The following is a 14,392-nucleotide window of genomic DNA, read 5'->3' on the forward strand; positions in this document are numbered from 1 at the left end:
GGTGATTTCATGTTATAAAAATAAATATGAGATAGAAGTTTTGTAGTCTAAAACACACCCAAAAAAAAAAGAAAAAAGAGTTTATTATGACGGGGCACTAAAACGGATGATCCAGTTTGGGATCACAGAAATGATGGGCCCAACACAAAAACACAGCACAGAGGTGTCCGCCTAAGTTTTGCCTTCCTACAAAACACTCGCTGGAAATGCATATGCAACATGTTTGATTCTTTCAAACATCTTATATAATGCTGCCTAATCTTGCTAATAAAAACAAAGTGCTAACTATAAATGTATAAAAATATAGTTGAAACCAATAATTTCACATTTTTGTTAGGTATCTATTTCACTGAAAATAATGTAGTCTTGCCAGATAGATTGATGCTACATGTTCAACAAGCAACTCAGCACATCAAGGAAATTCCTCATCTTATATTTGAATATTAAATACAACCTCATCCTGGGCATAATTCTGATTAATGAAGTTTATTTAATGTAATTTAAAGTTTTGAAAACATTAACTGATTTAACTAAATTTCTCATTCTCTGTAAATTTGTTAACGAGTCCTTATTGGGGAGGAAGTACATCTTTATTTAACTAACTTATTTTTGAAAGTTCTGTTTAACATAGCTTAGCTCCATTTATTTCATTTCCTGTACCTAACAATATTGCCTTCAAGCTTCCTCATAGTTGATCCAACCCTCACCGTCCTTGACATAACATAGAGGGATGCAAATATGTACCATTCATCCAAGGAAAAGAAACATCTATATCTATATTTATATATATAAAAAAAAAACATATTTATGGACAATAGCGATTATCAAGAGTATATAGCAGATATCAGACTCCTAAAGCACATATAAATACAGGCTTTTGAATATTTGAAGCAGGTGCAGTAGTAGTGAAACAGCAAAATCAAATAGCAACCAAGTGATTGTTTGTAAATAATACAGAGCTAGAAGGTGGTGTGATCATCTTCAAGCAATTAAGAGTCGGAAAGCAAGGGGATTTCCTCTGTGGCTGCCTTGCATGCATGAATCACAGTGCATATATCTTTTGTCTCCAGAAACTTCTCTGCATTCATTAGGATCACTGGTCCATACTCAAATACCAGCTTCTTGCACTGCAAATATAATTAGATATTAATGAAAGTGAAAAATCTATGAACTGGTAGAACTTGACTGCAAAAATCATTGGATATGCTTCGCTTAGATTAATATTATAAGAATCTCAGTTTGGTCCCTCTTGTTTTAATTGAATCATTCTAATGTTTAGAAATATGCAATCAATCAAGCCAATTTCTTTACTCCTTTACTCCACTCCACTCTATAGTCATTAGGTAAATCCAAAGATTTTACTTACCTTCCTGGAATACTTCTCCATGGAATTGCACACCTTCAGAAATGCCTCAATTATCTCCAGCTGTCAAATATACATAAATTATTAGTTCTTGTAGTTTGTACAACGAAAAGTAACTATCATCCACGCAAGCTGTCAACAACACACCTCTATAAATCATGCTACGCTTTCAGGGAATATTTTGCAGAATATTTCAGTATATTCACAAAAGCAGACATTAAACATGGGTTTCTAGTTATTTACGCCCAAACCATAGGCAGGAATTTTCTTAAATCAACAAAGCATAATTTCAAATAAATACTCCATGCGATGAGTATAAACCTAACATGCAAGTAATTGAACTGAGCTGACAAAATCATATGAGCCTCTCTTCTTGTTCCAATCCAGTTCACCAAAACAGCAACTTGGGCTCTCAGAACCGGAGCCCATTTTGAATAGAAATCAACCCTGTCCAGCCCACCTAAGTAGTTGGTTAAACAGGGCTGAGCCAGGCCAGGCCAATGTGCCAAATTGGACTGGGTCAAGAAGCCAGGCTGACCCATTTTAACTCATCCATGATTGAGCCACACAGCAACCATCGAAGCTGTTGGGAAAATTAGAAAAGCGCGGAACTTGAAAGTGTTCAAAAATTAGGCTCATATCAGAACAGACAAGATAAATTTTCACACCTCATACCCCCCAGCAGAAGATACTACAAACCTGAGTGTCAGGATCCTCCAACTTATCCATTAATTCTGATACCGCTTCTTTGCAGAATCCACAGCTATCTTGTTGCACTTTTGAAGAAATAATTGCAATTTTCTCACAGAGATTAACCTTTTCGCAGAATTCTTCAGGCTGAATTGATTCCAGCTCTAAGAAGAATAGGGGAGCATAGTAGTCGACCAAAGAGGTGCACTGTGCAATACAGAAGAAACAAAACGAGTACTTAGTGCGTGATAAGTTCTCATTCGTTCATCTATTCACACTTTAGGTTCTAAGCAGTAAGAGGTTCTGTAAAAAAATTGGTTGTTATTCAGTGAATGATTTGCAGTCCATCCCCAATAGGGTAAAAGGGATTGCTTGTTGAATGTTGAAGTTCATAATAGGAAATCATAGTCAGCTTTCAATACAACTGATAACAAACTTAGGCATCTAAAGAGAAAAATCCTTTACCAACCTGCTGTTCAAAGGACTGCAGCTGGTGGCAAGTATTGTGAAGGTAATCCATGATCTCTCCCTGGGTTTTGTTTTCTTTTAGGTATTCAAGTGCCTTGGCACTATATTCCTCACAAAGTGTACACACATCTGGTTTCCTGGTTTGTTCTGCGTTTTAGAAGATATGTAAAGAGGATGAGCTACTCATACATCACTAGTAATTAATATATATATATATATATATTATATAACACTAATGAAATGAGACATTCGTGTGTACGTGTATTCAATAAGCAAAACATCAAAAGATACGAAAATTGTTTTTCAGTTAATTACATTTTCCTCTCTGATCTTATGAACTGGGAGTCCTGGTAATCCTCCCAGATTTTAATGGGAAAGTGTTGCAATTTTATGATCTGACATCTCACATGCTAAAATCACCTATAGGAGAGTAGTTAAGAGTTATTATGCATCTGCGTTTGGGCATTAGGCATTTTGGGTCAATTGGCATGTGTTATGGCTTGAAAAGGTTAGGCTTTTGTGTATTACTTATTGTAAAGTTTACGAGGAAAACGAAAAGAAAGGGGTGTGGAAGATATTCTCAAGCATCGTATCAGCAGGCAACTTTTTTTTTTACAGTTGATATTTCATTTGACGGTATTATTCAATGTAACCCATCTAGTCACTGTTCTGGTTTCCATCACCCAAGAATTGAAAAAAAATCATCATCCTCGAATCTGTCAAAGCATTTCAAGCAACAAGTTTCGATGGAAATAATATTTAATAAGGATTAAAAGCACATAACCAGCAATTCTGGTGTGATGGATATATACCAGGGAAAAAAATTATCTCATCAAAGAACCAAGGAAGAGTAAACATAGAAGTTAGAACTTGACATTAACCTGGAAATGACGTTTTGAAAAATTCTAAAAATTTTATATGCAAATTTAACATGTTGAGTCATGCCTAATATGTGTGCTCAACATGAATTAGTAAAAAAAATGACCACTTTTTTAAAGTGTTCATGCCTCAACCGAGAGTTGAGATGACTCGTGAAAAATTTTGCATAATCTTAGTGGATGACATACAACAATATCAAACCCTTGCCCCTTTTGTTTTTCACATCTCGGATATTAAACTATCGTTTAGATTGCTGCAAAATTTCTTGGAACAGAAAACTCCAGAATGTCATTCCTAAGAAAGTGATCAGACATGGGAATTTTTCACTCGTCATGCAACATAAACAAATGCTAACAGATCAGGAAAACTTAAAAAGCAAGCAAAGAACATAATGAGGACAATTAACGATTTTACTCTAAGAATCAGAGTTTGCAATGTTACCACTCAAAAGATCAGTATTAGCCAATTCTCTGGCATGACATGCCCAAGCAGCACCCAAGATAACTAGAAACAAGATCCCCATTCTCCTTTCCATGATGCCTGGAACAACCACAGAGTGCTAAGTCAACTTTCAAGTAGGGAAGAAAAAAACACTTAATGAAAATTTAAGGGAAATTACAGGATAAAACATAAAAACAGAGGTAACAACTTCCTGACATGTATATATTGAACTTCGATGACATTCAAGGTGTACAGGATGACCGAAAACCATATCACAATATCATTCCAAAGATGTGGTGTAAAGATCGAATCACCAACACAATCCTATTATAAGAATAACCTATAGATTTCATGTCCAACCCCTCGAGTGCACAAGCCTGCCCTGAGAACGTACGAGATGAGACTACTTGACCTAATCTATCTCATCAGGTCATCATTATAGAACTTTGTCCAACTATGAAATCAATATGCAGTTCAATAGGTAGGTACGGCATATTGTAAAGTGAGTTGATAAAATCAAATAAAGCAAGTACTTGCCCAAAATAAACGCAGCTCAAGTTTCCTATAATCAATCAGCGACAGATTTCATAGTTTAACCAACAAGCAGGCTAGAACTGTTGAGAGATAGGTCAACAGCATGTTCAATACAGGTAGAGCAGTCACAAGTATGACTGAACTATGATTTGTTAACATAATTAATCAATTAATTCAAAGGCTAGTAGCATTAATTTTGAGGCCAATAACACATGAAGCCGATCAGCAGAAGGAATTGATGTCAGGTGAACAAGATTCGCACAAGTCAACCATAACCATACAAGCATGAAGCCAACCAAAAAATAACGCGGAAATATAAATAAGATCGAATTGGAATTAAATTACAAGGGAAAAATATAAGGGGGCATGGAAATTCATAAACTTGAGCATCAGAATTGTAAGCGAGGGGTAAAGTTCCTATTTTTGGGCAGATTTTCCCGGGAAACAAACCAAGCTAAAACTTAGAACACAAGAGAAAAGGGTTACCTCTATTAAAAGATGAGATACGGAAGCGGAAGAGAAAACCACCTGGATTCAAAGAGAAGTGAAGAAAATAAAAAGGCCGGGCAAAGAGACTATTTTCTCTTTGAACGTTTGTTCCTTCACCTGCTTGTCGTGAAGAAGATAGAGTTCGCTACTGTGCGGGAAGGCCCACAATAGTAGTATTAATTGGTCTCATCATATGGCCACGTGGCACTATCAAGAAGGTAATCACAGAACAAATGTCAGGGTTTCTCCGAATGTGCAAACAGGATTGGATTATTCATGGGGAAGCTTCATCTGGTACGAAAGAAGGAGCTGGAAGATCGACAAGGCAAGGCATCGATTCAAATGGGATTTTTTTTTAAGTAATCGATAAAAATATAAAACAATTTTGTTGAGATAATAATCTGAGAATGATTTTCTCCCCTTTGTCTTGAGTTTTGATCCTGATTTTGTAGGGCATTGAATCTTATCTTCCAGTTAGTTGAGTTTGAATTTAAATTATTTTTATAGATATGAAACTGATTGAACATATCCAAAAACAAAAAAAGAAGAAGAAACTGATTAGGATAGAAAAGCCACAAAAATAGCTAAAAAACTGTTAGATTAATATCCACAACTAGTTGACTAGCAGAAGGTAGGTGTGCGCGTGTGTTTCTGTTTTGAAGCAATAATAATCTAACATTGGATTTTTTTTTGAGCTGAAAATTTAATGGGAAAAATTCTTAAAAAATACTGTTAAATTTTAAAATTCTAAATCAGGAATTATAATAAAAATATTTTGTTATTTATTTTTTGAATATAGATATTTTTTTACGAGTGTAGTAATCAATAATAATTTAAACTTTTCAAATGTAATAGTCATTGTTTTGGGGATTTTCCCAATCTAATATTAGATGTTATTAGCATACATTCAAGCATTAAACTTTGTGAGTGTGGGGAAAAAACTAGAAAAAAAAATTGTGGCGTTAATAAATACTAGTTGTGGCCAAATAAATAAATACTAGTTGCATAAATATACTAAAAATCAATCTTTTGAGCCATTAACATGTTAAAAAACCATTTAATCTAAATCACCATATTTATTACTCTTCCGGTCTTTAATATAAGACTTATTTAACTAATTTGATTAGATTAAGAAAGTTAAGTAAGTTAGTTAATTATAGGAAATATAATATATTTTTCCTAAAATACCATAATCATCCTTTTTAATATCTTCCTTCTCTCACTTATTTGATTATGGTTGAGGGAATATCTATAGGGTTAATTTAGAAAAAAAAATGCTAAATATAATAAATAGGTCTTATAGAAATACTCCTCCGGTCCTAATTATAAGACCCAATTGACTTATTTGAGGAGATTAAGGAAGTAAGTTAAGTTGGTTATTTATAATAAATAAGTGTTGTTATTCCTAAAATATCCTTGCTAATTAAGTATATTGGCTAAAACTATCATTATTAGAAGGATTATCTTGGAAAAAAATACATAAATATAAGAGAGAAAATGGATTGGGTCTTATAATTAGGACCAAATAAAAAGTCAAATTGGGTCTTATAATAAGGACCGGAGGAGTACTACATTCGGTCCTAATTATAAGAGCTAGTTGACTAATCTGAGGAGATTAAGGAAAGAAGTTAAGTTAGTTATTTGTAATAAATAGGTGTTGTCTTTCTTAAAATATCCTTGCTAATAAATTGTATTGGCTAGAACTACTATTGTTAGAAAGACTACATTAGAAAAACAATGCATAAATATGAGAAACAAAGTATATTGGGGTCTTATATTTAGAACCAAAATAAAAATCAAACAAAGTCTTATATTAAGGACCGGAGGTAATAGATCTTATATTTATGACCAAAATTAACTTAACAATTAGATCTTATATTAAGTACAGGAGGAGTATTCAGCTAATACTAATAAGTTCTGTTTAGAAAGATCAAACTTCCTTTGCTGCCCTCAAGGGCCAAGACGTCTCTCACTTGACATAACAGGGAAATTATATAAAATAAAAATACAGATTCTGATTAGTCCATATTTGGGTAATCTAACTTGAACATTAAGACGGATCCTAATAATATCAGTGTATAATAATAATAATACAAAATCCATGCAAAGTTGATGTTTGCAAAATGTACAAATGAAAAGTGCAAAATAAATAGTAGAGTTTTCTGGGGGAAAAAAAAAATAGTGGAAGTTTTTAAATAAGAAAAATTGAAAGAGAATTATTAGGGTTGTAGATTGACGCGCAGCAACACACCATTGTAATGTTTTTTTTTTTTAAACATTTTAATTTTAAAATATTTAAAATATAAAATAAAAACACTGGAAAGCATTAACAATAACAAATTGGAGAGAATTGTGCGTTTCACCTACTAGTCCCCACCTATATTGGTAGTTCCATCAAATGGAAGCTACCAGTTGCCTAACTATGTAGCTCTTGGTTAAGAAGAATGGAAGACGTTGAAAATTTATTTTTTGCCAAGATCAAAAGTCAATTTTAATTTTTTTTATGTAAATATTTGATATATAATACGATTAACTAATATAAATTTAAACATTTTCTTCTTAATTTTATTTTTGTATAAAGGGTGAGGCAGAGCGGTACGGAGTGCACGATTTTAAATCAGATCTCTATCATTATTAAGTTTCACTTCTCTATGTTAGTCACTATAACTAATTTATCATAATAAAAACAAATAGTTAATTCATTAATATTTTAAGTCTGTCTCAAATTGAAACATTTTTTTTAACTTTATTCATATTAAATGAAATTGTGAAAGAGATATAGAAAGTTACAAAGAATCACATTGTAGTGTCTAATTACCTTTCAAGTGACTTATACTGCATACTAAGAAATTTTTATATACTTGTATTAAAAAAACAAACATTTTTATATAAGTGACTTATGCCAACCAAAGAAATTACGACCTTGTTTGTTTTTTTGTTTTGAAAATAGTTTTTTGTTTTCAAAAACCAAAAAAAAAAAAATTTGTTTGGCTATCTGTTTTTAGATAAGTGTTTTAACCCAACAAAAATGTTTTTAAAAACTAAAAAACAAAAATAATTTTTAGTTGTTTTCTTGTTTTTTGTCTTTACATTTTTTTTGTTTGAAAAAATTGAAAAATTCTTTGAGGATTTGAGTTCTCATTGAAACTTCCCTTTTTGCTCTGAGCATGTTTGTTTTCAAGTAATTTTTTAGAATAATTATTCAAACAAAGTTTTTTTTGTTTTGTTTTCAAAAACAATTTTATAAATAACAGGCCTGCATTACATTTCAGCATGTTCAATTTCTTTCATGTCCCACTCACCTATGCGAACCAATCACATTGTAGTGAAGGATCAATCATCAATATACAAATCAAGGCTATCCGTTGAGCATTAGTTTTTCCATGAACAGAGTTAGTATTTTACAAAACCACCTATTACTATAAAATAGCCCGTCGTAAAATTTTCCTTTTCAAGTATCCAAATGAGTGTTAACGTCAAAACATTGTCCTCAAGATTTTAGTAAGGCAACTCAAGGGTTTCACTCTTCCTTTTTCTTCACTGCAGAGGAACCAAATCCTCCCAAACTCAGAAAACGGTAAAATCAGAATACAGTAGACCAACAATTCAATAGAATCATCAAAGAGGAAAAAAATCAGCACGAGAAACTATGCGAAAACAAAAAGGTAACATGCTTAGATACAAACAAGGACCAACCCAAATAACTTTAAAAACAGAGATTCAAGTGAAGTAATCAGAATAGGTGTGAAAAAGATGTGTACTGGACACAACTGAGAGAAGAAATTAGTCTCACTCGTGTTACTTGTTAGTTCTAGATGAAGCTGAAACATCGATATGCACATGATCCAATCACCTTAAATTCATAGTTGGCTTCTTCTTCTTTTTCTTCTGCTGTTTTGCCAAAAGAAGAGAGAATCTGGCAAATCCAAATTTCTTCCTCTTTGCAGCAGATTGCTTCTGCACACTCTCTTCCTTGTCAACTTTTCCCCCACTATCTGGATCATCATCTTGTTTCCCAAGCATCTGACCCAGAGACACCTTTCGTTTCACTGAGCTTCTTCCCTCAACCACGCCAGCTTCATAGTCCTCAGGCACAAGCAGCTTCCTGCTCAGAATTTGTCCTATTGATAGGGTTGGCTTTAGAACTGGTTTGATTTCATCATTCACAAGATTCAATCCATTCACATCAAGTAACCGAGATTCTCTCCGGTAAGATGGGTACGCATTTTTGAACTTGGTGGAGTTCTGTATTGAGGACCGCCTTTTGTTACTGTCTGCTCTCCACTTCCTTAATGCCTCTTCAACAGCCAGCTTCCCTCTATTTGCAGCCTCCACCCTTTCCAGAGCTTCTTCCAGTGCTTTCTTGCTGGTTTTAACTTCCTCTGCAGCCTCCTCTACCTTTTTAAGGATATTCATTTTTAACATATTTGCTTCATCAACTTGAAGCATCGCATCCACGACTCTCTTCTGTGATTTTTCCTCAGCTTCTTGAGCTTTCGTCGTGAGATCATGATATTCTTCAAATGACAGAGTTACTCCATCCTGCTTTTGCATAGAATCTCCATTTGACATCCCATAATTTGATAAAGCATTAATTTCAGCTAGGGCCATTGCTTCTGCAGCTCGGGCAGCTTCTTTCATCTTTCGGGCTGCAACCAACCTGGTTTCAGCCGTCCTTATCATAGATTTTGTCTGTTCAATCTCAGACACCGTTCTCAAGACTTCTGCTTTTGCAGCTTCTCCCATTTTCTTGAAATTATCTGCCTCAGAACTCAACCGCTGGAGTTCACTGGCAACATCAAAAGGATCTTCAGCATCCTTTGTCAGTTGTAGTCTTACTTTCATCTGGTTTAATTCATCCTCAAGAGAAGATATCTTGGACGAATTATGAGTTAACCTCTCACGGGTTTTTTCAAGCGAGATTCTTTCCTTCTCCAACTTCTTATTGAGTGAGTCAACAGAAGCTCGAACATCAGCAAGATCAGTTGTAGTTCTTGCTAAATTTAACTTAGCTTGCTTTAGTTCCATCAATATCGAACCTGGGCTAGACGTAGGGAAGGGGCTCCCTTGGTTTCCTTATCATCTTTCTCCTTGCTGTCTATGGCTTTATCACAAACACTCGTCTCAAGGGCCAAATGCTTAACTTCAGATTCTTCCTTCTGCAACTTCAATCTCAAATCTTCCACACGCCTCTTCGTGCTTTCTAATTCTTTTAACACATCAAGAGTTTCCCTCTCTTTCAAAATCAGTTCTTTATGTAAAACATCTGTCTGCTCCTCTAGCTTCCCAGCATCAGCCTCTTCTGATGCACGCTGGCAAAAGGGGAAATTTTTTTACAATTTTACTCACTCCAAATCCAAATACTCCTCCGGTCCTTATTATAAGACCCAATTTGACTTTTTATTTGGTCCTAATTATAAGACCCAATCCATTTTGTATCTTATATTTATGCATTTTTTTTCCAAGATAATCCTTCTAATAATGATAGTTTTAGCCAATATACTTAATTAGCAAGGATATTTTAGGAATGACAACACTTATTTATTATAAATAACCAACTTAACTTACTTCCTTAATCTCCTCAAATAAGTCAATTGGGTCTTATAATTAGGACCGGAGGAGTACTTAGCAACGAAATGACTACAGAAATTACTCACAATGTGTTATAAGCAACTCGACACAACAAAATATACAGTACACTCTAACACAATTTTCAGTGGTGCGCCGTATCTGATGCACATTGAACACACGACAGACAAACAAACAGAACAAAATATATAGTAAACATCATGTTAGACACAATCAGATTCGGTATTCGAAATATACATGCATTTATTACCCAAAAAAAAAAAATCCCCAAGGGTAATTGCGTAGACAGTCATAAAGGCCTAACATTTTGAGCAATGTTAACTCGCGGGAAGCTATACTAGAACGAAGTAGGAAGCTCTGCCTCAATGGTGGAACTGATGCGTGCATGTGAATGAGTGAGTGAGAGAGGGGCAGAAAGACAGAGCGATAGTACCTGAACAAGGGAGAGAGTAGAGTGAGTGGGTTTCCAGTATCCAACACCGCCGAATCGGGTGACGGCCTCCTTCACCGATTCGAAGGGTGCCGATGTATCAATCTCGGCTCTGAAACAATCCTTCTTCTTGTTAGCATCGCCGGAGTCGGAAGCTCCGGCATTGTCCACTTCCATAGTAGCGACGACGAAACCAAACGGAGCCCTAGCTTTCCGGTGTGAAATTTGAACGAGGAAACGGAGAAGGAAGGAAAGGCAGAGAGACGACAATAATAAAAATGGCCTGGTTGTTGGGTGGAGTAGCACCAAGATATACGTTTGAAACTGGAATTCCTGAAATGCCCATGAAGTGGGGGAGAAATTACTGGGTGAAGCAAAGAAAATGGGAGGAGGCAGATTGCCCTCGGCGGAAAAGAAGTCCAGGTGATAGAGAAGTCATTATCAATAACATGCATTGATTTCGAAACTTTCGGGACTTTGTCGTGTCAATGCGGATATTCATGCGTGACTTTGCTCCTGTTTAGTGGAAAAGACACGACCCTTCACCCCACATTACGATGTCGTATTTACAAGGACATGGTATATTAAAGGCTTGTTTGGAGCTCCTTTTAAAAAGGACTCTTAAACAAGTTTATGTAAGTCGAGATAAAACTCTTCTGACATATTTATCTCGTATTCTGTAAATTACGTTTAAAAAATTATTTATAAGCCAATTCAAATAAGCCCTAAAAAGGCTCTGATGTGAATTTTGCCTCCTAAATAATTAATTTAGAGAAATTTAAAAAATTATTTAAGTCAGTTAATTATAACAACTGTTTGTGAATTTTTCAATACTACTATGTTTAATCATATACATTAAAAGTTTTTTTAAAAAAATTAAATTTTATATTAAAAATAAAAATAAGGAGTAGTATTTGTCGGGACATGAGGAGCGCAAATAATAAAAGGGAAAATGACAAAAAAAAGGACTGTTGAAATTGGAAATGACAAAATGGGCATGCAAATAACTGAAATGACCAAATGGGCATGGGGTATCAATCTGGAATTTTGTCAATTCGGTAGTAGAAAGACTAAAATGCCCTGAACCTCTCTGAAGTATATGAACCGGAAGAAAACAATAATATACCAGAAGAGAGAGAGAGCTGCGAAAATGAAGCTAGAGCAAGGGTCGAAATCTGGAAAGAGGGAAAAGGTAAGCAATTTTTCCGTTAAAACGCTAGTATCACCCGATTTCTTGACTCGTTTTTTGCTGCAATCTCGAATGGGGATGGGTCTGTGAGTGTAGAGGGTTGGATGAAGAATTTGACCAGGATGAGAGAGTGACGCGTCGGAAATGGAAAAAATGATGACAAACAGTAAGCATGAGGTGGTCAGTGTTGTTAAACTCATTAGTGAAGTTGTAAAATCCTATATTTAAGTTGTTAATGGAGTAAGTGGGTGTGTGTGTGTTTTTTGGGTGTTTCGAAAGATAAATGAAATTGATTATTGGGGAACTAAAATATTGATTTATGCTTCTTTGTTGCAGGTTAGCAGGCTTTGATGACATCTAACATTGGGTTTAACATTGAGGAGTAATTTTTTTAGTGTAAATAGAATAACTTTTGAACCCTTAATTTTTTTGGGAGAATAGCTGATAGAGAGGTTATCCTTTTTGTAAATGATGTTAACTGGGTAGGATATGTTTGTAATCTGAATGACAAGGAAACATTAGGTGGTGGTTTAATCTTAATGTTAACATGTCATTTGAATACAAGTTATGTAACTTCTGTCATAGGCGTACTGGTTTTGGTAATATCATCACTTCAGTAGTCAATTCCATTATACATGTAGTAAAGTCTGAATGTTAATACAAACATATTATGATGTTCTTCAGGTGTACTTGTATGCTATTTTGTCAACACATTTTACCATTTGCTTAATTCCTCCAAGGGAGATGGTGGAAGTTGCCAATGGGCATGACTGGAGTGGTTAATTTGATTACAAATGTTGTATGCACATTACAAATGTGTTATCATCATTATCAGGGTAGTGAGTGGCTATGGCATGTCATCTTACAAGCATGTGTGTGTGTTCATTACTGCTGGGGCTATTAATGCTTGAGGTTGCGGGATTCAAGTTTTGGAAATTTAGAAGCTGATATAATGGTGTTCAAAGACTGTTTAATGAATCTGAATTATATATTAGCATGTTCTGAAAGTGATAATAATTTACAGATTATATATTACTACTAGTTGAAATATTTTGAAGGTTAAAAGCTGATTCAATACTTGTAAAATGTTTGTATATATATGAGTATGTGGGCTATTGCTTGTGAATTGATGCTTGTGAATTAAAGTATCGAGGCATAAAACTGATTTTCCTTTCTTTCTTTTTTTAAAAAAATGTTGGTTTGAGGATTGAAGAGCTAGAGATTAAAAACTGATTTGAACATAATGATTTATGTCTCTAAGTGCTGAATTATGATTGTGCTGTTTGAATCAGATTGTTTTACAGCCTGTGAGCTCAAAGTAGGAGCTGAAAAATCAGTTTCAAGTTACTGAATTATGCATTGGTGTGGTGGCTAGTGAATCATGACCTTAATTCAAGACATGACAAAGCATTGAGCTTGTTTTCATCAAATGAAGCCACCACAGACCAAAAGACAGCATCTGTGATAGTAGTAAAGATTACATAAATTAAACATATAGTATTTGTGAAAGTAGTGTCCAGATATTATCAAAATACTTGACTTATGGTTGTAGGTTGTAAGTTATGATATTTGTTGGCTTAATTTAAATCTTTTTTGGAATAATTTCACTAAACAAGTAATGATAATTACAGCATGCATAATGAAAGTTGTAACTTCTGTCATGGTATTTGCAACTCAATTATTTGTACCCTAAATTACATCTATTTGAACCCAAATTTCACTACACACGTAATGGGATTAACAACATTCGTAATGAAAGTGACCACTTCCGTATTGTCATTTACAACTCGTTTTTTTTAAACCAAAGTAACATGCATTTGGAGCCAATTTCACTACTCCGATAATGATAATAACAACATTTGTAATATGAATTACAATTTTTGTAATAAGAGTTATCATCTCGCTATTGCCATTTGCAACTCGTTTATTTCAACCCAAGTAATATATATTTGGAGCTAATTTCATACTCTCGATAATGATAATAACAACATTTGTAATGTGAATTACAACTTTCGTAATGAGAGTTACAATTTCGCTATTGCCATTTGCAACTGGTTAATGTGAAAATGAATTTAACATGTATTTGGAGCCAATTTTACTACCCTGATAATGATAATATTTGTAACGTGAATTACAACTTTTGTAATAAGAGTTACTATTTCACTATTGCCATTTGTTAACTCATTTCTTTCAAATCCAAATAACATCTATTTTCAGCCAATTTACTACCCCGATAATGATAATAACAACATTTGTAATGTGAATAACAGCATTTGTAATCAAATTAATCCTCCGGTCATGTCCATTGGCAACTTGCACC

General features: G+C 34.2%; 2 protein-coding genes across 5 annotated transcripts; both read right to left on the minus strand.

Moving 5' to 3' along the window:
• Window positions 1-787: 787 nt before the first annotated feature.
• Window positions 788-13,840, minus strand: LOC114725897 (prosaposin). Of its 4 annotated transcripts, XM_028912463.1 has the most exons (7): window positions 13,836-13,840; window positions 8,389-8,393; window positions 3,842-3,927; window positions 2,523-2,668; window positions 2,063-2,260; window positions 1,367-1,426; window positions 788-1,127 (listed from the first exon to the last, which is right to left on the minus strand). In XM_028912463.1, exons 3-7 carry the CDS (start codon window positions 3,921-3,923, stop codon window positions 990-992), a joined length of 624 nt encoding a protein of 207 aa, XP_028768296.1. In that variant the 5' UTR covers window positions 3,924-3,927; window positions 8,389-8,393; window positions 13,836-13,840; the 3' UTR covers window positions 788-989. The 4 variants fall into 4 exon arrangements, with proteins under 4 accessions (XP_028768296.1, XP_028768297.1, XP_028768294.1 ...); XM_028912464.1 differs by lacking the exon at window positions 8,389-8,393; XM_028912461.1 differs by lacking the exons at window positions 8,389-8,393; window positions 13,836-13,840 and adding an exon at window positions 4,862-4,956 and having other exon boundaries at window positions 3,842-3,940.
• LOC114725898 (WEB family protein At2g38370-like) lies at window positions 8,544-11,153 on the minus strand. Its single transcript, XM_028912465.1, has 3 exons — window positions 10,887-11,153; window positions 9,978-10,176; window positions 8,544-9,903 (listed from the first exon to the last, which is right to left on the minus strand). The coding sequence occupies exons 1-3, from the start codon at window positions 11,058-11,060 to the stop codon at window positions 8,714-8,716; spliced, it is 1,563 nt and encodes a 520-aa protein (XP_028768298.1). The 5' UTR covers window positions 11,061-11,153; the 3' UTR covers window positions 8,544-8,713.
• Window positions 13,841-14,392: the final 552 nt, after the last annotated feature.

The sequence above is a fragment of the Neltuma alba genome, unplaced genomic scaffold (genome assembly GCF_004799145.2).
Source record: "Neltuma alba isolate B1F8T4 unplaced genomic scaffold, ASM479914v2 tig00012291_pilon, whole genome shotgun sequence".
NCBI lineage: Eukaryota > Viridiplantae > Streptophyta > Magnoliopsida > Fabales > Fabaceae > Neltuma > Neltuma alba.